Source organism: Dufourea novaeangliae, unplaced genomic scaffold, assembly GCF_001272555.1.
Source record: "Dufourea novaeangliae isolate 0120121106 unplaced genomic scaffold, ASM127255v1 scaffold28, whole genome shotgun sequence".
Lineage (NCBI taxonomy): Eukaryota > Metazoa > Arthropoda > Insecta > Hymenoptera > Halictidae > Dufourea > Dufourea novaeangliae.
The window spans coordinates 1,214,897-1,241,152 of NW_015373917.1; the positions used below are offsets into that span (position 1 = coordinate 1,214,897).

Sequence of the window (26,256 nt, forward strand, 5' to 3'; positions counted from 1 at the left end):
GACCCTTGCGGTTCAATGGAATGATTTTGGAGGATTCGTTATTAGATTAATTACGAACCAGGGGACATTTCTACGTTTTTTAACATCGGACGGAACACCCACCGACTGGTACCGAATAATTGAAAATCAATACGTTATTTAATTAACACGGGTGATAAAAGAAATGACACCGCGATTTTTCTATATATTTTTCTCGTCGAACCTCGGCGTTATGTAGTTGAACGACGATTCGACAAATTTATTGAATATTTACAATTCTAGTAATCGTAAAATGAGAAATCTGCAATCCGTCATTCCGACGGGTTTGGTAGTTCCAGTGTTAATTAATGTCGATGAATTAATGATCCCCACGGCATTCAACGTGTTAACATATTCCTCTTAAGAATTCCCCAATCAGGAATCAAAACAGCAAAAGATCACCTCTTACCGACAAAAACAATTTTACAACGCTAAAGCATCACATTCTTTCATAAAAATCCCCCCTTCAAGCACGATCGCCGAATTTTCCAGCAAATCTCCACACAGACGAAGACTCGCCAGGGTACCATGACTGGATGGAACGTTATCAACGGATTACCGATAGCCGGTATCGCCGGATAATTCATAATTGGACGTTATCGGGGATAAACGAATGAATCAATTACGCGACCGAAGATGAAGAGACCGTAGTCGTCTTTTCGCTTACGAGTGGCTCGTGTGGCCGATAAGGAAGAGGGGGGCAGGACCCCTGCTTCGTTCAACCAAGTTACAAAACCGCCGTGGTTCTGGGGTTACGAAATCTTTGCGTAACCATCATTTACTACGCTCGGCCCACCGTTATTTACCAACTGTTAGACGTAATTATTGTCGCGTTCCCCCTTTTTCCTGCCCCCGCCCCCCTCGCCCACTTTTTCTTGGACCGATCTCAAGCGACGTTTCCATCGAATCGACAGGCGTTTTCGTCGACGACGAGAGGAACCGGTCCCGCTGCGTCAGCCCCGAGGAAAAGGGATCGCGCGTGAGTTTATTAACTCGAAATGACGAGTTACACTAGCAGATCCTGCTCCAAGATCGCCGAGTCCGGTACGATGTTTTGACCGCTGTCGCGTTGTACGATCCGCTTTTTTCCGTAGGTTCTCGTTAGCGCGGACAATTATCGAGACCCGATTCCGGATCGAATTCATCGAGAGTTCGAGGAACTATTAGACAACGCGGTGGGAAAAATCTACTATGGTTCGTTCCACCCTTAGAATCGATCTTTATCGAGAGAAAGTTGCGACTGGACTACTGATTTTCTGAATTAAATAACAACGTAACACGAATATCTCATACACAAATTTGTCACATCTTTCGAATATAAGTATACGAACAAATCTATGAGTCACTGTCGGGTACAGTCATATGTAGTACAGGTAGGAATTTTTCCATGTAGTTCTAAACTAAAGGACAGTAACTAGACGCCAAGGGGTGACAAAATGAATAAAAAATCTCACTTTTCAATATTTTGTGGCATTCGTTCGCTCGCTGGGTGAAACAAGACTCTGAATATATGCGATCCCCTGATTCTGATATGTCAATGTTCAAGAATTGAACGGTCTTTCGTGTGAAAGGCATCGATCAACGTGTTGACCGCATGCAGAAAAGTATACATGTCCGTGTGGTTATGACACGACAATTAAGCGATAGATCGAAGTATTCTCACGTTTGCGAAACGTTTTAAGCGCTCTGTTCATCCGTATTCATTTGTCAACATCGAGAAATAACGAAGTATCGACGCGGTTACGTAATTAAGATTGTAAAGACTATGTAGATTACTTTAATTCACGAGTGGAGACCCAAGAAGATATTAATGATTGCGAAAAGGATCGATTCTCCGATTCATGCGTGTAGGTCCATAAATCTTCTGTTTTCTGACACTTTAAATTAACGCAGGATCGAAGAGGATATTGCGCGAATGTAAGAGAAAGATGAAAATGTATAAAGAACGAAATAGAAACGGGGCAACTTCTTAGTGTGAATAATACAAACAGTATTAATTCGACGATGTTATTATCGCGTACATTACGAGATTATTGAAGCTTCTCCATCAATTTCTCTGAAAACTGATCAATACGAAACTTGAAAACATTCTATAATTAAGGTTCAAGCCACCTGACACGATCTAAAGGAACAGCTAAGACATCAGAATATTACACCACCAACTTGAAAACACTCTACAATGCTACCAATAAACTACCAATTCTTTATGATTCTCCGCTCTCGTATTTCAAACAAAGCTCGCCAAACTCCGTTTCGTACGTCCGATCCTAAAACAAAGACGCTACCCATTGTCGAATCCCGTCAATACCCTCTGTCCCTCCCGAAAAACCCAAGTCTCGAAAGAGAACCTATTTCCCCATACCGAGATACGATCTCTGTGAGCATCCCGAACGACTTGCTCAACGTCCCAATGGGGATTACTCGCCCTAAATCCTAACCGCGGGGTTCCCCGTGGAAGCAGAAAAACTGATAGCGTACGTACCTCCTGGAAACCGATGAGGGAAGATCCGTCCGTGCCTGGACATCAGCCACGGATACAGCGGGTAACTGTCTCTAGGTGGTTGATGAGGATGAGGCGGTGGATGAGGACCGCCTGGTGCGCCTCCATGGGGATAAGGTCCATGCGGAGGTCCATGGGGGGACGCTCCGTGATGGGCCTGAAGGGCGACCGCGAGATTCGCCGCTTGAAAGTGTTGCGCCGCGGCCAAATTCGCGGCCAGGGCCAATTGTTGCGTGTGGTACTCGTTCTGACCACTTTGTGGGCCAGTTGGTCCATGTCCAGGCAATCCGTAGAGAGACTTGAGTTGTTCCGCGGCGACAGCAGCGGCGGTTGCTGCGCCTGGGGGTGGTGCAAGATAGTTCGGACTGGGTCGAACGACTCCTGGAGGTGGTTGAGGATGAGCACCGACTGGGGAGTCGCCGTGCGATATCCTATGTGGAGGACTAGGGCTGTTATTAGGCGTGGATCCGCCGCTGTGACTGTGAACCGTCGTTCGACTAAAGTCCAAGTGCGTCGCGGCGGACAGGTGATGATGATGTCCATGGTGATTCCCGTGGTGGTGATGGAGCCCATGAGAAGGTGTCCTCCGTGAGTTAGGGTACGATTCCACGGAGGAACTCCGAGACACAGGCCGATCGGAACCCTCCGAATGAGCTCCAGGCGATCTCGCGGTGACACGACGACTCCTAGGCGAGGATGATCCCTCGACGTCCATAGGACTGCCATCCCTGTCGATCTCCACCCGCTCCAGTCGGTCCAGTCTATCCTCCCTGTGTCCGCCCTGTCCACCGCCCACGATAGAATCGATGCTGAAGCCGATCTTCGGCTTCGAGGGCACCGGAACGATTGGCGTCGGCGCGAGCGGCATCATCGTACGATTATCGTACGCTTGGGCCTGACAGACGCACTACGGCAGACGGGATGATCGATTCCAGGTGTGCGCTGGTTCGAATCAAGTCCGACTCATAACTGCCCCACACCGCCTTCTCGAGTTGTCACCCGCCGTGAGAGGGTACAAAAACTCACGTATCAACTCACTAATTTTTACTCCTCGTACACTGTGTACCTCGAACCACCTATCCAGCCTTGTAACAGAGATTAGTAAAGGAACGACGATTACCGAACAACTACCATGTATACTTGTTCAAGGTTGCAGCACTGTTATTACAATCTTCGATCCTAAACACACGCACACACGCACACACTCAGTTCCCGGCAGCACCACGATCACACATCGCGTTCGAACAGTACCATCGAATTGTCACCCGAGGATCACCCAAGTCCCCACGATGATCCCCCAAAAAGCATCGGAGATATGTTCACTCACTTCGAATCACGCACTCGGGTTCAACACTCACTGGGCCTCCTCCAGGCTCTCCTATCGAGCCTCATACTCCCGGTCGCGATACCCCGATTTCTTAATTACACGAGCTTTCCAATAGGGGGATGGTGTGCGCCAATGATCTATCGATCCTAAACCTGAAGGCTACGGTGGTAGAGTGGTGCGCCGCGGTATATAACACCTCGAGAGACTCCAGCAGCCCAGAGCTCCGCGGCTCTGACGGATGTTTCTGGCACGAGAGCTTGCTAGTGTTTGAGCAAATTACAGACTAAACGAGGCGCTCTTGGCCGGTGGTGGGGGGGGGGGGCCCCTCTCGAGTCCGCAACCATCCCCACCGACGAGACCAGTTCGGATCGGTGGTAGGGGCAATTCGAGCGACTGTGGGCGGTACCACGGGACAGGAACGACGACCGCTAGGCGTGCACCGAGCCGCGCGCGATTGGACGGCTCTGGGTGGTACAAACGTTGCGGTCCGTTCGAGCCCCGCTTGCTACAGCTCCTCGTGGCGTCGCGGAGCTGCAGAGGGGCAACGCATTAGTCGCCGATGGGCGTTAAACTCACGTTTTTGTCGTGCGATGAAAATGAGTCGTTTAATTAATACGTCTGGACTCTCCACACCTCCACCCCCGCCGATCCCACCCTCTACACCCCTACCATCAACTCGTTGTCCCTCTCTGTCGCTCCTTTCGTGGTAGCGTCTTTCGTCTCAAAATTATCCCGTCTTCGTTTCTGGCGTCCTCCTCTCGCCACGTAGGAGGAGAGAAATATATATATACCAAGGAAAAACTGTTCCCTACGATGTTCTCTCTCTCTCGAGGTGACTTTGTGTATTTCTTGGTGAGTGGGGCGTTGTGCGACCGAGATCCGACGTGAATGCGAGGAACGTTAAATACAATTATATTCCACGAGTCTGATTTTCTTTGAAGAATACATGGCCCAAGGATCGTTTGTTTGAGTGGCTGAAGGAGATGTATTTGTTTGCATTTTTATGGATCTTTGGTGAAAGCTGATGATTTCTAACAAGCTATTGGCGAGTTAAGAGAAGATTCTCGTCTAACGGCTCTAAAAACGAGTGCTTTTGTAAATTTATGTTGAGAGAACTATACACCACTCGATAAATAAACGATGACTGGACCTCTATTATCCAATTAACGGCAAGAAACGCATCCATTTAGCTTCAATGCATCTTTATGAGCAAAAAAACAAGAGACCCAACAGTCCTTCCGCAATTTTCTTCACGTCGGTTCCTGACCGTCATAATTGCCGAACGATCCAGCTAATGGTAGAAAGTCCAGGAAACTGTAACATGCCAACCTGCAGCTGGAAAATCGAGAAAAATGTTAAACTCGATGTAGGAAAGGTGGTTCACGGAATTGGCCCCGATGTGTATCTTCTTTTCTTCAAGCTTGGACGTTGGAAATTGCAGCGTAAAATTATTGCCTGTTCGATCGCCGTTTTTTCACAGCGATCCTGCTCTTTTGACTGTCGTAGCAGCGTGAAATTCTAGACTGTTAGATGCATTGTAATTCCAGTGATCTGCACGTCATTTTCCGAGTCGGCGTTCAAATGATAATCACTCGGTAGCCAGGCCTCGTCGAAGCAAACGCACGCAGAAATTGATCGACGCACTTTTTCAATCAGCCACCCGAACTATTTTACAATCCACTTTGTTACCGTGCAATTTATCGCACTGTTAACTTTCAGCAGCGCAGAAGCAGACTGTCCCGTTAGCGTCTTATCGGATCTACGAATATCTCTGATTAATTCGGTGTCACTGTTAATTGGTGGTGGGGGAATACGGATTAATTTTCAATTCCACGATCGCGATACTAAATAGGGTTTCTATACATATAAATTCTCTTGGTTGATCTTTCCAGATGATAAGCAAAAGAAGCTTCGATCATTCTGGGAATTTACAGCTAATAAAAACTCTGTTTACACACTTAGGTCTATTATAATAAACATATTGAACGGAATAAATAATCTGTAATGTTAAAAAATACCGTAGGTACATATTTGCAATTTCGTTCCAGTTGAGATGGAATAAATACGGAAAATTTTGCATGATCTAAGGATCTACAGTGACTCACTTCACCAAAAGACTGTCACGTTTATCTCACCAGATTACATACGTATGAAACTAGGAATCTTATTTGAAAAAGAAAAAAAAACTTTATCCCGAAATCATGATAAACGTAAAAATCACAAGGATACATAAATCGAAATTGCATGAATATTAATATACAACTTAATTGCAATTTGAAAAATATATGAACGAACACGTAAGTCACTGTATGCAAACATATCTTTAAAAGGTGCATCTATGTAAGTATTTACTTTTTTTTACACACTGCACACATACACATATACTTAATACATTTTTTTTTTCAAGCTACGTAATCTTGATCGTAAAAGACTGAAATATTCGATGAAAAATCGTTTTTCTCTAGAATCTATGGTAAGACAAAAGAAGTGCCCCGTTCTTATGTGGTATTAGGGTGAATAAGCTGCCCCCCTCCTCCCAGCACGGAACCCCATAAGAGCAAACCAGCCCCCATGGCGGAGCCGTTGAAGCGCGATTTCTCGCCCTACCGAAGTGCACGATATTGCGACCGGTATCTCGCATTCCCCCCCAACACGTGTGTAGGTGTACGACACGTGGAACGGAAGTGGGGATATTCAACATGGCGACTCTGCACACATCGTACACAGAGGTGCACCAATGCGCAAGCAGCGAGCACGCCCGTTCCAATCGTTCCCCTTTCCTTTTCTTCTTTCCACTCCTGTTCGTGCGACTCCTTCCTCCCTTCTTTTTTCCTCTTCTGCTCGCGCCTTAGCTCCTCGTGCGCCTCTTCTCCTACATCCGAGTACGTACGTTGCTAAATAGTCCAAGTACCTGTTCAAGTTTGTCTGTTTTACTGGTTTCATTCGTGATACCTTTGCTTTCTTCAGTTTTTTCCAACAATTTTGTATCTTCTATTTTTGAATTTTCCGAACTTCCTTTTCTTCTTATTCTTGCATGTTTTTTATATGTTTGGTTTCTGCGTCTTAGTTTATACCGATGAAAGTATCGCTACTTTACACCTTGAAACAGTCTTTGAGAACATTTAACAGCCAGGTGGCTATTTTTTGGCAAATAACACAATTTCTAAGTATAGAATGGCATTGCCATCGTAATGTCTTCTCAAGTTCGTAGAAATGGATGAAAAAAAGAGAAGCAATAGGTACACAAGGGAATAGAAAAAAAAAAAGCAGAGTACATGCATGCATATGTAAAAATAAAATTTAAGCTCGTACTAGATATTATCGAAGCCTGATTTGAATATAACAATAAATTAACATCACTCACGAAACGTTGGCAACTTCCACTCCAATCTCGAAAGAATTTACTCGATCACTACAATGTCCGTCAGACTGCAAAAGCTTGAAACGAGACCTTAATAACACTTCCGAAAAGAGAAAAAGAAGGGGGTGTGTGACCGACAACTCGAAAAATTTCAGGGTCCCGTCGAATTTAATACGTTTCAAATTTAATGTGCTCAGAACCATCGGGATCTCTTCTAACCGCGACAAACGAGCCGAAATAATACGTGTCGGACGTCTCCTTTAGAAAATTTACATCCACTTTGTGGCATCCGAAATGCCGGAAACCACCGTACAAGACCGGCGCTCGAGTGTCCCATCGGAGACCCCGGGGGCTACATCTGTACTGTACCAACGGTCACACCTGTAAATCCCTTTCGGAGGGCCCCCATTGAAACTCCCCGAAGAACGCCCGCGGAGATGATTTTTACGGGTTGTACGCGCTTTCTTCTCAAGTGGAGAGAAAAAAAATGGGGGGAGAACAAAGGGAAAGAAAAAAGTGGCAACGGGCTAGGTATTCACAAACGAAAAGTCGAAAAGTCGTAAGTTACACGCGTTTAGAAAAGAGAAATCGATTACTAAATCGACTGTGAAGATGAATATTGGAACTTCGATCTATGTGGTTAAATTATTAGATAGATTTGATCTAGTTAGAACAGTTTGGGAAAGAATAGAAATCGAATACTAAGTCGACAGTGAAGATGAATACCACCGAAATAATATTTTCCCGCTTGGAAACGGTACACGGGAATCCGTTACGTTCGGATTAAATCGCTCGTGGACTCGTTAACAACGTCATTGTTACCGCGGAAAAAAGTAGAAAGAAGAAATACATACAGTGGCACGGCACACAATCGGCGATCGTCGCGCGGGCCATTGTATCGGTCATTGTTTGAAACCCTTCGCGACAATGAACGTTTTTCTCCCAGTTGCTTTCCGCTCGAATTTAACCGAAAGTACGGAGACGAAACGGTTATCTGGAATTTCCCGCTTCGATAATTCGTTTCGTTTCGTTTCGTTTCGTTTCGTTTCGTTTCGTTTCTTCGATCGTGCAAGCGAAGAAAGAAAAAAGAGCAGAATTGTAAAGAAACATTTGTCGACGTTAGTTGTTTGTGCGAACAGAATGAGAATGGATCGATCATAAAATCGTGAAAATTTGCTGTGCGAACGGAATACTGGGAATTTTGAAGAAATTTAATACAGTTAGAAAATGAAAGAGAATAGGGAAATTCTAATTCTTCTTAGAATATTGAGTTTTAGTGTAATTATAACCGAATAACAAGGAGTTAATTCCTGTATTTTCTAATATTATCATCCCCGAAACGTGAATTTTGCAGAAACCTTCCCAGCCTATCGATCGTTTCATACAAACCACAAAACGGATCGTGGAACGAACAGATCGTAAAATCGAGCTGATTAACAAAAGTGGCACGATTTCAGCATGTATCACGAGAGAGCTCTCTTCCGCAATGCAACAAGGCCCCTGAAATATGAATAATCGAGCGAGCGTGTACGTACAATGGCGGGGCCGGCCGTCGCGGGTCTTAATCCTTAGAAATGATCGACGAGACACCGCGTACTGGGGCACAATGGATACGAAGGAAGTCGACGCACGCTTAAAGATTACATTACAGGCAAAATGGCGTGCTTAATCAGGCCATTTATTCGTCCCGTTGGAACGGCCAGTTCTCCGATGTGAAAAGGGAGGGAAAGGTTTTGTGATCCCGACACCCCGCCCCGCCGGGCAGCCTCGTATTTTCTTGCATTGTGCCGTGCCACAGGCATTGTTAGACCCGTCTGGCAACGTATCGATTACACGTTACAATTATAATAAGTTGGTAATGTCGGCGCGATATCGTGTCCGCCACATATTTAAGACCAGAGCGCGGGAAAATTTTTAAATTCATTTTTAACCTGCTTGCTATGGGTAGACTTCCGATCGTGAGTGTTAGGACACTTATCGAATATACAGTAAAGTCACGTTTTCATGTGACAGTGAAAGTTATGGACTTTGTTCTTGTGAATTTTCAAGACGAAAAGTGCCATAACTAGACTGTACCTTCGATGTTACAAGGCATTAAAAAATTGCTAAAAGTCTGAAATAAATATTGTTTGGGGGATAATGAAGCTCGTTGGAAAACGCGTATGCTACTATGGAATCATAAAAATGGCCTAAAACATATAATTTTTACACGAGGTATCATCGTGCTTATGAGAGGTACATAATGTGTACTAATGATTGCGTTACTACATGTGCAGACTTCTAGAAAGCCAAATATTATTTTTCCTCTGAATCCACGTGGACGTTCTTTCTCGATTGTCTGTTTTATATAATTATTCCCTGCTGATGGCGCAGGACCAGAGACTACTCCCGTGGAAAGGATATTGATCCCGGTCGGTACCTTGCGGGTAACAAACAAACACCTACAAGCCCGCGTGTTCGATATTCATTATTAAGGGTGATTAGCTCGAGGAATGGCAAGATCAAGGTGAATGCACGTACTTAGGGGACTTGGCCGCTCTAAGTGGACGGTAATTGAATGCCAGTGTAACCTCGCTGCCCCGTACGAAGCTTTTATATCCTAGGTTCGAGGAGCCAGGATCCGCTCGATACCACTATCTCTCAGTTCACCGGAAGCGTCCTTTATTTATGAATACCGTGGACTTACATTCTATTTCAGAAAAAATTGGAAACTTTCGGTTTCCGTATCTTGTTCCGTAACAGGTCACAATAGCTGAGGGTCGAAAAGATTTTTTATTCGTCATTTAAAACTGTTTATCTAGATCATGAATTTGCCCATCTCTGGGGAAGAGAAGCGAGAGAGGGGGCAAAATCGTAAAGGACTGAGAGCCACTGACGATTCGCGGTCTCCGTATCTTAAATCACCGGCCGGCGGCACCTATGATTTTCTGGGAACAACCGACGCTCGATTAAATTGATTCGCGAGCTCGAAAGCACGAGGAGAAGAAGGGGCAAGACATAAACGTGGCACCGTTTCGGCCTGCCACGAGTAAATAAGTTTGAATGAGTGCATGACGACACGACGTTAAGTTTCGCGATCCTGCCGACTGATTCGTCGAAGTACCAGTCGTGTGTTTCGATACGAAAAACAGGTAGGGAAAAGTTCGACGGAGAACACCAAGAAAACGTTCGACGTTCACTGTACGGACCGTAAATTTACATTTTCATGGACTAAATTACTAACGTGGGGAGTTTAGATTAAGCGTGTATATTTTACCTTAATGATTTTCTATGTAGTAGATTATATATTTATCGATCTTTACTAAAACTCTTTTTGTTAACTTGTGTGTCTACAACGCGAATTTTATATTGAACAAGATTTGAGCAACGCACCATTAACATGACGCTATAACTTTTAACTATATCGCAATAAAAGTTGTAAAAAATCACAGAAAATACGATATTGTTAATCATCTTACATCTTAATTACCGGTATAAAAGTGTACTAACAAGTAATTTTGACCGCTGTGATACGGTTACTGTCAAAAAAATCTCCAAACTGACATTAATTAAAACTCACCAATAATCGAACGACCGTTCTCCCTCCTATTAATCGACCTCCCTTCCCGTCCTTACGACACACACACACACACACACACTAACAAACACGTTGTTTAATCGTTCCTGACCACGTTGCCAACAAACTCGTCAGACCTCGTATCGCTGACGACGAAATTGTTGCCCGAGCGCGTGTTATTACCGGTCTGTTCTGTAATCAGGCCCAATATCATGGCGAGGATCGTATCGAACAGGGTACATAAAAGTAATCACTCGAAATTAGGTGACACAGAGCCATTACCTTGCCACGAAACAATGTAAGTACGCGGAGACCTGTTCGAAACAGCATCGCGTGGAGAGAAGAGTAGGGACCATGACGAGCATGCAGGATGGGGTGGCGAAGAGGGGTAGGGGGGTGGATAAAGGCGGAGAGGAAAACGTGGAATGGAATCGTGTTCGAGGCCATCACCGGCGATTACGCATACTTGCTGGCCCATTATGGCTCATTAAAGGGGCCCCGATCGGGCTTATTATGCGCCCCGAGACCTCCTCCTGGCTCACTCCCGTCCCGTGGGCCCTCCTCGACGGGCGAAATATAATTTTCGACAAGCACGAAAGATAGTAGGCGAGTGCATCGACCGAAAATTAACGACTCTTTAGGGCAAATTGATCGGCCGTGTTCGCACTCGATTTTTCTCCCCGGGCCCGTGAAATCCCATGGATCGAGAGAGCAGATATAAAGTGCAGGGAGGAGGAAAAGAAGAAAAAGAAGAAGGTTGCAACGAGCATTCTGGCGGATCGGAGAAGGCGGAAGCGTCGAGCCGACCCGATGATCGTGAGAAGAGCCTGCCGATCTTCGGACGGAGGTTCGGTTAGAAATCCAACGGAAGGTCGCCCGGGACAGATCTCGGTAATAATTCTTTTGTAACTTTTCAAGATCCTTGGTGTCGAGATCTTCGTGCCGCCTAATTCCGTTTGGATCGGACCGTACAGATCCTAGCGTCGGGTCAACCCCTTTGCAGGGGAACGTATACTCTCAACTTTAGTCTGCGCTTCTTGAGGCAGTGTGTCCTTTTATTCTCGCCATAATATTCCTTTTATTGAAGACTTTTTTATTATAAAAAAAAAAGTTTTGTCTCAGTTGATCAATTGAAATCCCTATTTGGTGACTCCTGAATATGGAAAATGAATATGGATTTAGTAATGAACCAACACGTGACATCGTCAGGCCTAGATTAGACTTGCTTGGTCTTGGGGGTCTTGGAAGTCATTCAATCACTGGTTCAATTATTCGTCATAATTCCCGAAAGACTGAATCAAATGGAGTGTAAAATTGTACAAAATTCAAGGTACAAAGAGGAATATCGTTGTAGCTGAAGCAACCGATGGGGTAAGAAGTCTCTCGCAAATAGTTCTCCCGGTTGACTGCCACTGGTCTGCAAGGTACCGCCCCCTTGTTTGAGAAACTAAGAGGCCAGGCATTGCCCGATCGGTTCTCCGCGTACACACACACACGCACACACACACACACACCACAGGTACAGCCATCTCGTTTCCACCGCGAGGATCCACCTCGTCGTCTCTTTCCTCCCTTTTTCCTCGCAGTGTCCAAGGATCGTCCTCAGTCTCTCCCCCGTGTTCCAGGCAAGTTCTCGCCACCTCCTCTCTCCTTCTCCTCGCGTTCCGTGCGCCTCCTCCCTTCGTGTGTTTCTTCCCCGCTGACCGTATGGATGAGGAAGAAGAAGAAGAAGAAGAAGAAGAAGAAGAAGAAGAAGAAGAAGAAGAAGAAGAAGAAGGTGTATGATGCTGGTTCGCGAGGTGGCCGGTAGTTAGCACTCCATTACACATGGTTACCTATCATCAGAGCCCGCCAGCCACACGATTTCCTCTCCATGTGCCCCCATGGATATTCATGGACCCCGTATGTGTGCAACGTTTCTCGCAAACTCTGGATCGATCCACCGAGAAATCTATCGTCGATCGGTTCGTCGGGATATTCCATCGATATTTGGCTCTCTAAACTCTAAGGTTGATGCGTGATATGGTGAAATAAATGTGACAGCCTTCCGTGAACAAATTTTCAAGTTCGTGTACTCGCATTTCTGTTTTGATGTCGTTAATATACAAATATACAGGTTACATGATGCGTGCAAAAAACTGTTGTTACGTTCTCCACCGATCAAAAACGATCACCAAAAATCACGAATCACCGTGGTTGAGAACGAACATGATAAAATCACTCGTGATTCAGAAGTAGCAGTTCACGCAATCTCTATTCGATTTCATATGGAGCGGCTTAATGGCCACGCGAATCCGCCGTTCAATTAAGATTCTTATCTATACGAATCGATCCCGTTGCGAGCAACAAAATCTCTATTCAATTCGCGGTTTCTCCCTGGAGCAAAAAACGTCTCATCTATCCAGAAGAACATAACAAGCGTCTCTTGCCTCGATCGCGACCGATTCAGCTCGTTAACCGTTTACACGCGTGAAGCATGCTCGGCCGGTTAAAACGCATCCGATGGTAATATTACACGGAGATTAATAGATCGGCATTACAAAGTAATTAGGTTGCAATTAAGGATCGCCTTGCCTCCCCGCAACGAGAACACTAATTGCTCCGCGGTAATAACACGTTCGCTCCAATGGACTGGAGGAGAGACGAACGATGGAAATCCTCTCGAATCGAATGTGTCCTGAACGACGACTGGATGTTCGAAGGTTCTGTCGCTCGATTTTGCCCCGTTAACCGACAAAAATTACCAAAGAAATCAGACGAAAAGATAGCCAGCTCGTAACCGCAGAAGAGAACGACCAATCACATCCGGGAGTGGTTACGAAATCGATGAGAATCCGTGGTCATTACGACAAGACAAAATATCGCCAGAGATCGAGGAAATTAATCGATTAATCACTCCGACGGATATGTTATTGTTCATATACACGGTGTATCAGAGTAAAATCCTCTATAAAGACGTCGAAAACCCCAATCTGAAATTTCGTATTGAAAAATCGTTATTGTATAACACACTTTTCATGATCGATTCCTTTTTCATTCGACATATACATACGTATGCGGGTGAAGGTGTCGTTAATCGAATATGTATTTTATTATCTATGTATTCTACAGTTCAAGACAGGTATTTTCTGAAGGAAGAATTTCTCAAGGTATCTATAAAAAAAAAAATAGTACACCAGGAGAGGGTGACATGGAGAATTCAATAATCAGTCACTGTACACATGTAGAAGAATGAACTTTCGAGTGTCAACGTTTCGGCTAGTATACACTTCAATTCACAAGGGAAGGACTACAAATTGTCTACGTCTAATATTTCACATATATCATTAGAAACCTGTGTACTATTATCTTATAAAACCCTGTTGAAATCAAAGTCGGACAGTTGGGATCTTTTCCTTAACAGAGACAGCCTTGTATGTATTAAGAATTGGCAAGGAAACGATAGCTACATAGATGAACCCTAGCCGTGGGCTGTAATTCAATTAATCCAGAGGGATTAAACGTGGCCTCTGGGAAGAAATACTTTAGCCACCCCCCCCCCCTTGTCTGGTCTCCTGGAGTTCGTGGCCGCGTAATAATCGCGTTGATGGAATTTTCAACGGCTCCCAGCGATCTGTATAAATATGTAGCGATCGTATGTAGTCCGGTGGATTGCGTGAAGACCCTCATCATCGTCATCATCATTATAGTCATCATCATTATCATTATCGTCATCATCATCTTCCACGCTAGCGTGTTTGCTCTGTGCGAGGAGGCCCCGTCGTCGTCCACCTCCTCCTTCCTCCCACCCTCCCATCTTCCTCCTCCGCGGTCCGCCGCGTACACGCGAGCCGAAGAAAAAAGTAAATCCGTTCGAACGGAGCCCGTCATTACCGGGTTATTACCTAAGTATCGTAGTTGGAAACCAGGGTCGCGTCGACGCTCGCGGAATCGAGAGGAGAGGAGGGGCGGAACGCCCGTTACGATGACCCGTGTTCGATTCCGTCGACAACCCAGGTACTCGATACGGACGTTAACGTCTTCGTGACGAAAATGGTGCAAATGCTTGGTTTACTTCGCGTCTATGTCCCTTCGTGTAACAGTTGATGATGCTCGAACCAACTCGAAGAGAATATCTACGGGATGAAAAGACCCGATTCATCAATTTTTAAAAAGACGACGATATTCAGCTTCCTACTCGTTTGACTCACAAGCGACACCAGCAGGTTCGTGTTCTTGCAACGCTCGAAGTCCTACCGGCAGTTTCCATTGCTTCCGATTCGAAACAGTCGCTGCTTCCTCATCCCTTGACCCACACGTGCTTCTAGCTCTATTTTCCAACAACAATCGAGGTTCTAGCTTGGTGTCTATCGCCACGGTTCGAACAAGGGACTGGTGCAGGTCCTTCGTCGGTACCATCCGCGATGCACAGGGTATTCAATCGCGAGGAACAAAGCCGGTGCATGCCGGAGACCCGAAATCCCGATAAATCATAACCCAATTTCAGAACGATATCAATCGGGAGCCATCCCCATCCTGAACCTGGGCACGATTTATAAAGCAAACACCGTGCCAGCACCCTGCAATCAACCCACACAACGCACCTTCACGGTTTACCGGGGCTGCGCGTTCTCCTTCTCTCCGCCCTCCCAACCCTACCCCTTTTCCATCGGGCCAGCTTTCTCGAGCAATGTGTATCGGATCGGCTGATCGCCGCTTGCAACGCCGCCACCGATCCCTATAGCTCCGAGCGCGTTTTACACCGTACTTAGAGCTCCGGCCTGGCAACGGAATAAATTAATAGTTTCGTTGGATAACAGCTGGCGCGAAGTTTCGACGATTGCCACGGACGTATTACAGCCCAAGAGAGTTTTCGACCTCTCCTTTATTTTTTTTTTTTGCCTCGCGATTGTTTTGCTGCGTTCGCGAAGGTACACACACGGTGTTTTATAGATGACCGAGAGATAGGTCCTTCCTTTTCGTTTTTTTTTTACGACAATTGCTGGTTCTAAGACAGAGTGATGACTAGATTGCGGATTTTATGCACTTCTAACACTCACGATTCTTTAGAATTCATTATACAGTGAATCCTGGATGAGTATTCGAAAGCTCCTTGTCACAGACAAAGAGCGGTCCCCAGGTGCAACGCTGACTTTTTAATGAGGTTTAGCCCAGTGAGTGTGTGTGTTCCAACACTCATCGAGAATTTACTGTACATAAGTATTTGATGAATTTTGCAGAAATTTTTGTTTTCTTTGGAACCGGATAGAACAGTGAATAAAATGGAGGAATCTTGGTTTAACCCCAGTTCCTGTAGATTTATCTCGAAAAATCTGTATTTGCGTAGACATCAGCAGTCTAGTGATTCGAATATACATAGAAATTCACTCTCGAAAGACTGGAAATTTTCGTCCTTTCTGAATATGAGGCTACCATCGTGACCCCATAGAAGAACACTTAACCGAGGATAATACCTTTCTTAGTACAGCTGAATTTTGGACATATCTCGTTTCCTCATAGTGAGTTTCAATTTCGCGAAGAATCGATTTTATTGGCCACTAACATCATAGACGAATGCGTCTCGAGGAACAGGGATAGGAATAATACAACAGAGAGGACCGAAAAAGGGGCCAGACACGGAGAATAGCAATTTGACCTTATGAACAGCACACGAATTATAGATCCCGGCTACTTTGTGGCTTTTCGGTCGGTAGGCCGAGCTCACAGGCTGAAACTATCGCGTCATTTATTAATAGATTTCTATTAACCCTTTTCTTGTCTTCCCTGGGAACACTCCTCTCGCCTTTGATATATCTTGTGCCGACCGTATTATCATAATACGAAACAGAAAGGAACGTTTAATCTTTGAAACGGTCCGGCGAATAATAAATTCTGTTTCGTTAAATGCTCCAGAGAAATGTCAAAACATGACGTAATACTAAATTATTCGATTCAATTGCCACACCATTGTCAGTGTCAAGAAGTCGTGAGAATATTTGACGAAGCATATTTTCAAAAGAAAGTACGCAAAAGATGAGTAGGTACAGCCCCCTTTGACAATGCAAGAAAAATTACATAGTGTGTGATGCTCTTCCTTTTCTTCTTCACCACCGTTCACGAAAGACATCGCACTTCCTTACAAGGCAAGCTCGTGATTGGTTTATTTTCCTTACAACCTGTTGCGTTACGGCAAATGTAACGATTGCATCGCGATATTTTATGGATTGAGTATTGATTGACTGCAATTGTATATCGATACTTTGTATCGATATTTGAATTTGAAAAATCACTAGTACAGATCCGATTAGAACGAACTCAGCATTCAAATGGCCCCAATCCACGTCCGTATTTTCTTCCAGAATCGAGAACTTACAGGATAATAACTGGGTATTAACGAAAGAACCCAAGAAACTCTTCCGGCGAAACGGTTCGTCGAAACGTAAAAACTTTTCGGGAACGGTCATCTTCGAGTCCCTAGGCCCCCGATATACTTTCGACTACTTTTGCGGTTCCATCTACCTGGAGGTCGCGAAACGAACAGGCTATTCATTAATGGCTAGCCATTACGGGGGCCAAAATTCTGTTCGATTCTTCTGGGGGCCTTGACATTTCGCCGTGATTATTCGCTTCTGAAAGTCACGAATACGACTAAACACTGCTCCATTTTTCAGACTCGAATTATATTTTTTCTGGGGAATCTTCGTGACTTCGTGTAGATAGTTCCTTGAAGAAAGTGATTCTTAACCGTTGAATCATCATCTCGTTCCGTCGAAAGGACTACCGTTAACGTGTGAGCAGAAGTTGACGATTTCTCTGCTAGAAAAATAAACTCCATTGACTCGAACCGCATAGTCGAGTTTCCAGCAATCGTATATCGATGATCGTAGAGAAATGCCAGTCGTCTACGCGAAACGTCTCATCAACAGTCTCCTACCTAACAAGCCGATCGAACACGCACATCATACTTTGCAACTCTGCGAAACACACCCAGATCGGTATCGCGAGCAGCTGCTGCGCACGTCGAAATTCAAATTCGAGACAGCTAGGAATAATCAATAACCACTTATAACTTATAAAAGAAGGACAGAGGGAACGGATGAAAAAAAGGAAATAATTAAGTAACGTACTGCGTTAGAGTTTGATTAATGATCCTCGAATTGTAGCAGTGCACGAGACGTTACGTTCAACGAGCCACGCGATACCCCGGTGGCAACGTCGAACCGAGCAGTAGGTAATTCGTTTCGCGAAACAAGACGATGTGTAGTAAGTTAAACACCTGTTCAGCACGATTTCCCGTTGCAATATAAGAATTTACGAACCAGTCATCTTCACTACTTTGGTAGTTCTGGTGTTAAGGGAATAACCTTTAAAGTCACTCGGTCCCATCGCTACGCGCTAATCCGTCGAAATTTCATGCCAGCTGTCCGACGTGTTTAACTATTAATTTGTCCGTGGAAGAACTGGTAATTTATGAGGGGGGCGGGGGGGAGTTGGGACTCGTCGTTGTCCCGGGAACAGAAAACGATTTTCGTGCAACCGTACGTGATTGAAATACATACACACTGACCGGTAGACACGTGTTCGATCCAGGCGATCGGTTAGTGTGATTTCGTTCTCTAAACGGGTGCTCGATTCAATCCCCGAACAGAGGAGATCGTGTATTGATGCAGATTAAAATTACCGTTCTCCGACCGGATGGAAATTGAGCCCGCGAGTTATACGTATACTGGATCCCTCGATGGGACGAGCATTAATGCAAATTGTGTGGTTTGGTCTTGTTAGTGATTCAACGGTGGAAACTACAACTGAGGGCGTTAGTGCCTTCTGGGTTGGAAGTTTACGCTGAGATTCTTGTTTTATATGTATACACTATACACGATCGATAAACGTGCAGACAGCTTGTGTTGTGATCGAACAAAATACGATGTTTCATAACAATCACATGTATTTTCCATTACCTAGGTAGATATTGTCTATTATACCGACATGGAGAAATTCTAGGGAATAAAAAAATTCAAGACCTTCGATAATTTTCGAATGATTTCTTTTCGGAAGTACATACATGCAATACAAGTTGAAAACAAGGATCTGCAACTTGGATTTTAATTGAGATTAAATTATTTGAGATCGATATAGAATAGGTACATACGTACATAGAACGCACCGACCTTGCAAACATAAAAGGGTTATCGATCAGTCCTCTTTTCATTACATGTACGCGAAGGAAACAAGGCTCGAATAAAGTGTTTCGCGACTGGGAATCGAGAATCAACGTTTTAGCCAAGAAGAAAGTTAAAAATTGACCGCAACTTCGGTTCAGAATCGAGATGGGATTATACAAATTTACACACAGAGAAATCAGCCTCCTTTGACGAATGAAAAGATAAATGTCAGGCTCAGGGAGCCTGGCTGTGTACATACAGCCGAACCCGGACTCGCGTCAATGTAGAAACTTCCCGTGTGCACCACAATTTACCCATGATAATGATAAGTTGAGAATTCGTTCCTTCTTTTTTTATTTCGAGCGACCCTTCATTCTCACGTGCGGGGAGATAACGGTACGTTAATAAGGCCCGCAAATTGTAAATGATTACGTGGCATTCGTAAAAGTCCCGAGTAATACGGGCTCAACGATGCATAAAGCGACGAGCTTGGCATACTTAATTCGCGACTGCATACATAGAAAATATAGCCTTCTCAGACACCAACAGAGAATTACATTAAAAACATAGCGATCGATATTTTTTCCCATCGCGATTAACCATCCGCAAATATCTTGGATTTACATGAAACAAATCTGTAAGAAATGTTGGTATGATACATAAAACCTTAAGTTTAATATAGATTATAGACTGTGTGGCATAACTATAAAATCACTCTGAAATTTTCCATTCTTGTGTACTAGGGTTAAATTAAAAAGACCTAACCATGTACAGCCATGTCTGAAATCGTGTAGAGAAATAATATTTCTCCGGAACATGATGTATGGATTATATTCCCTAAACAAAAGTGGTCCATTTCGATTTTAACCACAATGCATAAGTTGACAATTTTAGAATGATTTTTATGTAGTTACGTTACGCCAGCCATAATACATAATGCTACCTGTCCACTCGAGTTGTTTTGACAGTCGCTCACATCGTGAACAGGTGTGGCACAGTCCCCTCTAATCTCGTTAACCGTCTTTGTCTACCACCTTCCGTAACACCTCAGAATATAATAGAGAAATATTTCCGAGAAATACTTAATTAATCCGCCCCTTAACATTCTCCGGATTATTATACCGGTCAACCGTCCAATATTAACCAGCCAACATTGCTTCAGAGTTGCAATGGCCGATCGGGGGTCTCCTAACGATTCCTGCGCTGCAATCCAATTAACTCCTCGGGGCGCAGGTTCTTAACCTCCGGTGACTACACTCTAATTATGAGGTTTAGGCTACCAATAATAGTCTCGAAATATTGAAAATTCTTTGAGATCTAGTCATAGAATATGCCCCCCACCCCGTCATCGCTCGTTAACACGATTTTTTCCGTGTCGTTTTAAGAACAGTAGACCAGTTTCTAATGGATGAGCCGCCAGTTTAGGAGGCAAATTAAAGAGGAGTGATAGGCGAGTGGGAGGAGCAGCCGAGAATTTAGAGACTGGCCCCTGAGGGGGTAGGGATTAAACGAGGGGGCGTCCATCGCCTAGCCATGACAGATACCTCAACTGTTTCCCCGTTAATTACGGTTAATTACGTCGAGAAATCACCGGGTTGCTTTCCTAAACGTCGCTAACGCTCCTCTTTCAGCGGGGTCCCCGTTAAAAAAACTACGAAATTACAGGGGCGTACACAAGGGCTCGTCGATGATAAATCAACCGATCGACGAGACGACGAGAAGATCGAACTACCCCCCATTCACGACGAACAATCAGACAGAACAGTGTGCAGCAGCACGAGGAACAAGGATTTATCTTGCAGGTGAAAATATCTATGGCTTGTCCTTCCGAAACGAAATCGCGAATGTGTTCGATAAACAAGAGGGAATCAAACGAATATCGGTGCAATTCGTTCGTTTTAACACAATGTCCCACGTTTTCCCTTTAGACATACACCTATATCGGGTCAAAGAACAATCGACTGAATCCCAATACTTCACCTTACCCATATTAAATATTATACTATTAATATGAACAACGCTTCACCTTACCGATTTTTCTTAAATTTCAAATACGATTCCCAGCCTTCCGTGAGAAAACGTTTGAGTCACTAGAGAAGACCCTTGAATCGAAATTCTTCGTCACTTGAGACTCACGCTCGACAAACGATCAATCGAATCTGACTCACAATCACGATATTCATATACACGCCTGTTGCCCCATTGTCTCTCGGTCATTTATTAACGAGTCCTCTGAGTAAACGGAGGACGCCGAGTCGCGATCCGCCGACCCGATAAACTTCAGAAACTACTAGCCAAGGGCGAGGAAACGAGTCTGTATGTATAGTGTACAGTCGGCGAAACACACGCATACACACAATTTGTGATATGTGCCACATACGATTCCGTTTCGTTTCCCCGTGATATATTCGATCCCGTACCCCGGCGCGGTTCCCTCCCCGTCGATGATTACAGGTTTCCCCGTGCATTAGACCCGTGTCTAAAACAAACCGCTCCCACATCTACCAACAGTTTAAAGCCGCGGGGCGTGACTGCCACGATGACCCCGTCGGGTTTCTCCACGTTGTACGAACGTTTCTCGATACAGAGGACCAGGGGTTTATCCTTACGTTTTCGATGCCCGATGAGTTGCTATTAATCGATGGATAGATCGAGAAACTATGTACACAGGTACATGTGTATCTAGCGAGCTGCTCCCATCAGATCCACCTCTATGGATATTAATCGTTATTCCAGTCGAGTAATCGGTCACTTTCTACGTTCTCTAAACAGGTGCAATTTCTTGCCGCCTGAAATCTCCGTCATCGAGAGAGTTTCAGTCGTCTGATATGTCTGTCTATTTGATGATTAAACTGTGATCTTTACGGTAGAACTATTGAACCACGTCAGAGTAACGAATGCTTGTTTTACATTAATTACGAACACGTTTCGATATGACGCGCGTGGGCCATTTCAAAAGTTCTCAAACTTCTAATACTTCGACTTTATAGAAGCCCATTTAAGATCATCAATGTACTTGGACCAACGATATACAATGTAGGTGGATACTTCAATTTTGCAGACTAACATTCTGAACACTTGAGAAACTTGCATTTGTATTAGCTTCTCTGATCGGCAATAGCCAGTAATAACGCTTCTTCCGTTCAAGCAGCTGTGTAGATACAAAGTGTACTGTGCAATATCTATACTGGACCTAATACGTTAAAATTATTCATGTTATAACTACTGCAAATGTTTATGCATTTATAGCACCCCTTAATTTGGAAAATGCAAAAAAAAAAAACTAAAGATTTTAATGAAATTTAACTATTGTACTATTTGTGTATTATTACTAACATAGTAAAACCTCCAGTACAAAATTCAAAAGCCTGTCCCATTTTAATTCTTAGATACTCGTATAAAAAATTGTAAATTTCTATAAACTTCCGCAGTCTTAGTTCTAACAAACGAAAATCTTCGATGAACCGAAATTTCAGAACGAACCTCATCTCATCGATACACTTCGTTTCTGGAACATTTCAAATGGACCCACGTTAACAAAACAAACTCAATCGTCTAAATACTAAGAAGATGGCAGAGCTCTTCTTTCTAGGAAACTCAAGAAAACATTATCCAGTACCTAATTTCGCACAAAACCTCGAATCATCGATAATCCCCGTACAAAGCCAGCGTTACCTACATCAACAGCGAGCATACACCGTCTCTTCTGCCAGCGCGATGAATTATTCAAACCGAAATAATAACGTGCACACGCGCTGTAATCGCGGGAGTCAAATGTAATTACGCGATCGCGTGAAAGGGGCCCTGGATGAAATATATTGTATATACATACATCATCGGTACCGCCGTGGCTCGTTATTAAACCGAACGAGACACCGTTCCGCGATTATGTTCGCTAAATTACGATTATTCCTCTAATTGTCGCCTATCTGTCCTGCTCCGCGCCACCATTTTTCTTCTCCAATATGGATGGCGAAATCCAGTGTGGATTATCGATCGATCAGGACCGGTAATTTTCAAGGATACGACGCTACCAAGCGCCGCGAGTCAAAGGCCTCGCGACGAAAACAGCCGGTAATCACGATTATTAATTTCTCGGCCTCGGTTCACCGAAAAGAATTATTACGCGGCCAACCGCTCTCGATCCTCGTTTTATTAAATTTCCACGATCTTTGGAGAGTCTCTCAGAGATTCGACCAAGGTAGTTTGGAACACGTATACAAGGTATCGAGAAATAAATTCATTAAAATTTAAAATGCCAAGAGTTTGTGCAAAGCCGCACAAAAGTTTCAAATCATTCAAGGAATCCTTGGAATGGGACAAAAGTTCGGTTGAAGAGGTGCGGCACGTGGCAGAACATTTTATCAAGTGTTTCAAGCTGTGCATCAAACCGTAAGACAGCCATTTCGAATGTTTTGAGTATACATATGTATTGCACTTGTAGCCATATATTATTGTTATGTATTATTACTTTATTAAATTTATCCTGATTCATTAAAGTTATAACCAAAATTAAATATGCATAGATTTTTCGTCACCCTGTAAAACGCGGTGTTTAAACGGTGGCTCGTGGACGACGGAAGACACACACACACACACACAGTGTAGGTAGACCGTGGCAGAGCCTTTATTAACATTGTCAAAACTGGTTTACCCCGTTCCAGGCGACTTTCATTCGACGAGGTTCGCCGCCGCTTTATTATGCGGCCTGTGTTGTGTTTATTCCCGGAACCCAACTCTTTGACGCGGTACCGGTTCAGAATTGTTGTAAAGTACCTATCGACGCGAATTTCCGGGCTCTCGAGATTCATTGATATCGTACGTGCGATAACGGTTCGCGGAAATCCCTCTTAGGGGTTGTTAAAAAACAGGAAGATAATTTCAGTTCTTGAACCTTTTAAAAAGAATTCCTAAGTGTCAGCATTTTTCCCGTCGCTAAAGGAGAAAGGGGCCTTAAGTCACGTGGAAAAATTGAAAAGCAAATAACTCAACAACTTTTTAGTACCTACTCCCATATGAGGGATGATTTGTAAAGAGACAGAAACCTAGGACCTTGGGACCCTCTCTGCCTTGTTTGTTGATCTTCTCGGAATACCAAATGATCGATATCTTCTTGGGATTTTCTGTCCAACTTCCGGTCCGATAGAACAGTATAGAAACAGTTCTTTCGATACAAGATATCCGTGAATTCACCACATGCAATCCCATATGAAACGTGTGACCGATGATCCCGTCGCTGGTTACGTGTACACTCGAATAGATTCACACCTGTACGCGTAGGCGGAGGGCTCTCTCTCTCTCTCTCTCTCTCTCTCTCTCTCTCTCTCTCTCAGCCTATTCGAAGGCGAGCATCTTGGGCGTTATACAACGAAAGGCGTTCGCGCTTGGACGATTATACGGATCTTTATGGGAGCCAGGAAATTCGAGGTGAGGCTGATTCATTTCCGAAGATCGTACTGCTCGATTGCGTTACTGGCGCACGAGCGAACGACCGAGAGAACTCATGAAGAAATACGATTAATAAATTTCTATGGAGCCGATTCCCCAGGCCGAAGATTAAATCGAGCGTGAACGAAACTGTTGCCCGGGAACCTTTCGTGTGAAAACACTGCGGGGGATGATGATGATGATGATGATGATGATGATGATGATGATATGATGCTGATGATCGAGGGGAGAGGGGAGCGCGATCATTGTGGATCGACGAGCGCCACGAACGGGTGACTTAAATGGAAGATCTCACAAATCTTGTCAATGGACACGACGATAACCGTTACCCTTCTCCTTGAATGCAGTTCTCGCAGCTTCCCTTTTCAATTATACCCGCTTATATATTTATTTATTTATTTATTTATTTATTCTGGTCTTTAGACACACCCTCCACGAAATTAACTCTTCGCTCGAATTAAATGAACGTTGCCAAGCAACACAGGAAGCCATGCAGCCAGGCTGATTAAACGTCATCATCGCGTTGAAATAGTCGTAATGACCTGCCAACAGGAATATCTCTTCTCGTGGAAAGAGAAGAAATCCACACCTGTATGCACGGTCTCTGTCTGTGTACCGTGGAGCGAAAGCTCGCCCCCACGTACATGTTTTTTTTTTCACGTCGTCACGCTTAATTCCCGCGGTGTTTTCTGTCGCACTTGTCAGACTTAATTGACATGCGGTGATATCGATACCGACCATCTCGCGGTATATGCATATGTATGTATAATACCCGAGTGAGTTTCGCAATGCCAAAGGCACGATCTGCCGCCTCGCGGATAGAAGAGGGGGATCTCCGTTGCCTTTACTCTTTCGGTATTCGCCTGGAGATCGAACGAACACTGTTGAAACATCTCCCAATTGGTCATCAGATGTAACAGTAGTTTTTGTACAGTTAGATTTAGAGAATAAAGTCCGTTCGCTGAAACGTTTTCTTCGATGATATTTCACGTTGAAAGAAGATCTATTTTAGGACCCAATGAAGTAGAAGCTATTATCTTGCAAGTCTCACTGGTGATTAGTGTGGACTTTTCGTTGGCGAATGAAAATTCAAAACTGAGTACCTACTCAACACTGTGAAGAGTCATAGATATGGGACTTGTAATTCTTAGATAACTACAGCTGATACTTCGTAGCACGTTATTAAAAATTCACAACTAGTCACAACACTTAACTTACACTCAATTCTTCAGAGGTCACTCTACCAGCCAATACAAGATTTTTCCTCGATGCTCATTAAAAGAGGGAACACGGGTGAGTGTCGGTAGGTTCGACGAAAGTCAAAACAGTGCTACTAAAGTAGCGATCGGTTAACAATGATTCGGAGTATTTTTGGCGCGGTGGAATGGAATCCGTCGTGTCACACGATGACAATCGTTTCACGTCGGCATTCCACTGCGGGAACTTTAGACGCATCGGGAGCTTCCTTGCGATGCGTATTATTAATACACGAAACGTGACGCGGACCTTTTCGACAGGCCAGGGAGACAGGTGAAAAAAAGGACGTGACCATTCTGCTACGTCCTAATTTATGATTTTTACTTTCGTACCTGTGCAAGTGAAACATGGGGCGGTTAACGACAGATAGAGCACCAGTCTCGTCTCTCGAACATCATGTACGTTAACCTTTTACGAAGCCTTGTTAAAAGTTAACTAAATAATTTCCTCCATTCGACGCGTAGTCGCTGGATCGCAGTATTTGTATTTACCCAACCGTAGTACTAGATTCACGTCATCAAAAAATACAACAAATACTCCTAGTCTTCTATACGCACCAGCAATTTTAAACAAGTCCACCTTCTCTAACACGTAACATTAGCTGTACCAACGGTGGTCCATGCCCTAACCCCCAACGTATTAGCTAGG

At 44.2% G+C, this 26,256-nt stretch overlaps 1 protein-coding gene across 1 annotated transcript in view; it reads right to left on the reverse strand.

Moving 5' to 3' along the window:
- The window catches only part of LOC107194321 (homeotic protein empty spiracles-like), a 27,804-nt gene extending 24,415 nt beyond the window's left edge, over window positions 1–3,389 (reverse strand). Inside the window, exon 1 of the mRNA XM_015583925.1 lies at window positions 2,501–3,389. Within this exon, the coding sequence (XP_015439411.1) occupies window positions 2,501–3,389 (889 nt within the window). The remainder of the gene's footprint in view (window positions 1–2,500) is intronic.
- Window positions 3,390–26,256: the final 22,867 nt, after the last annotated feature.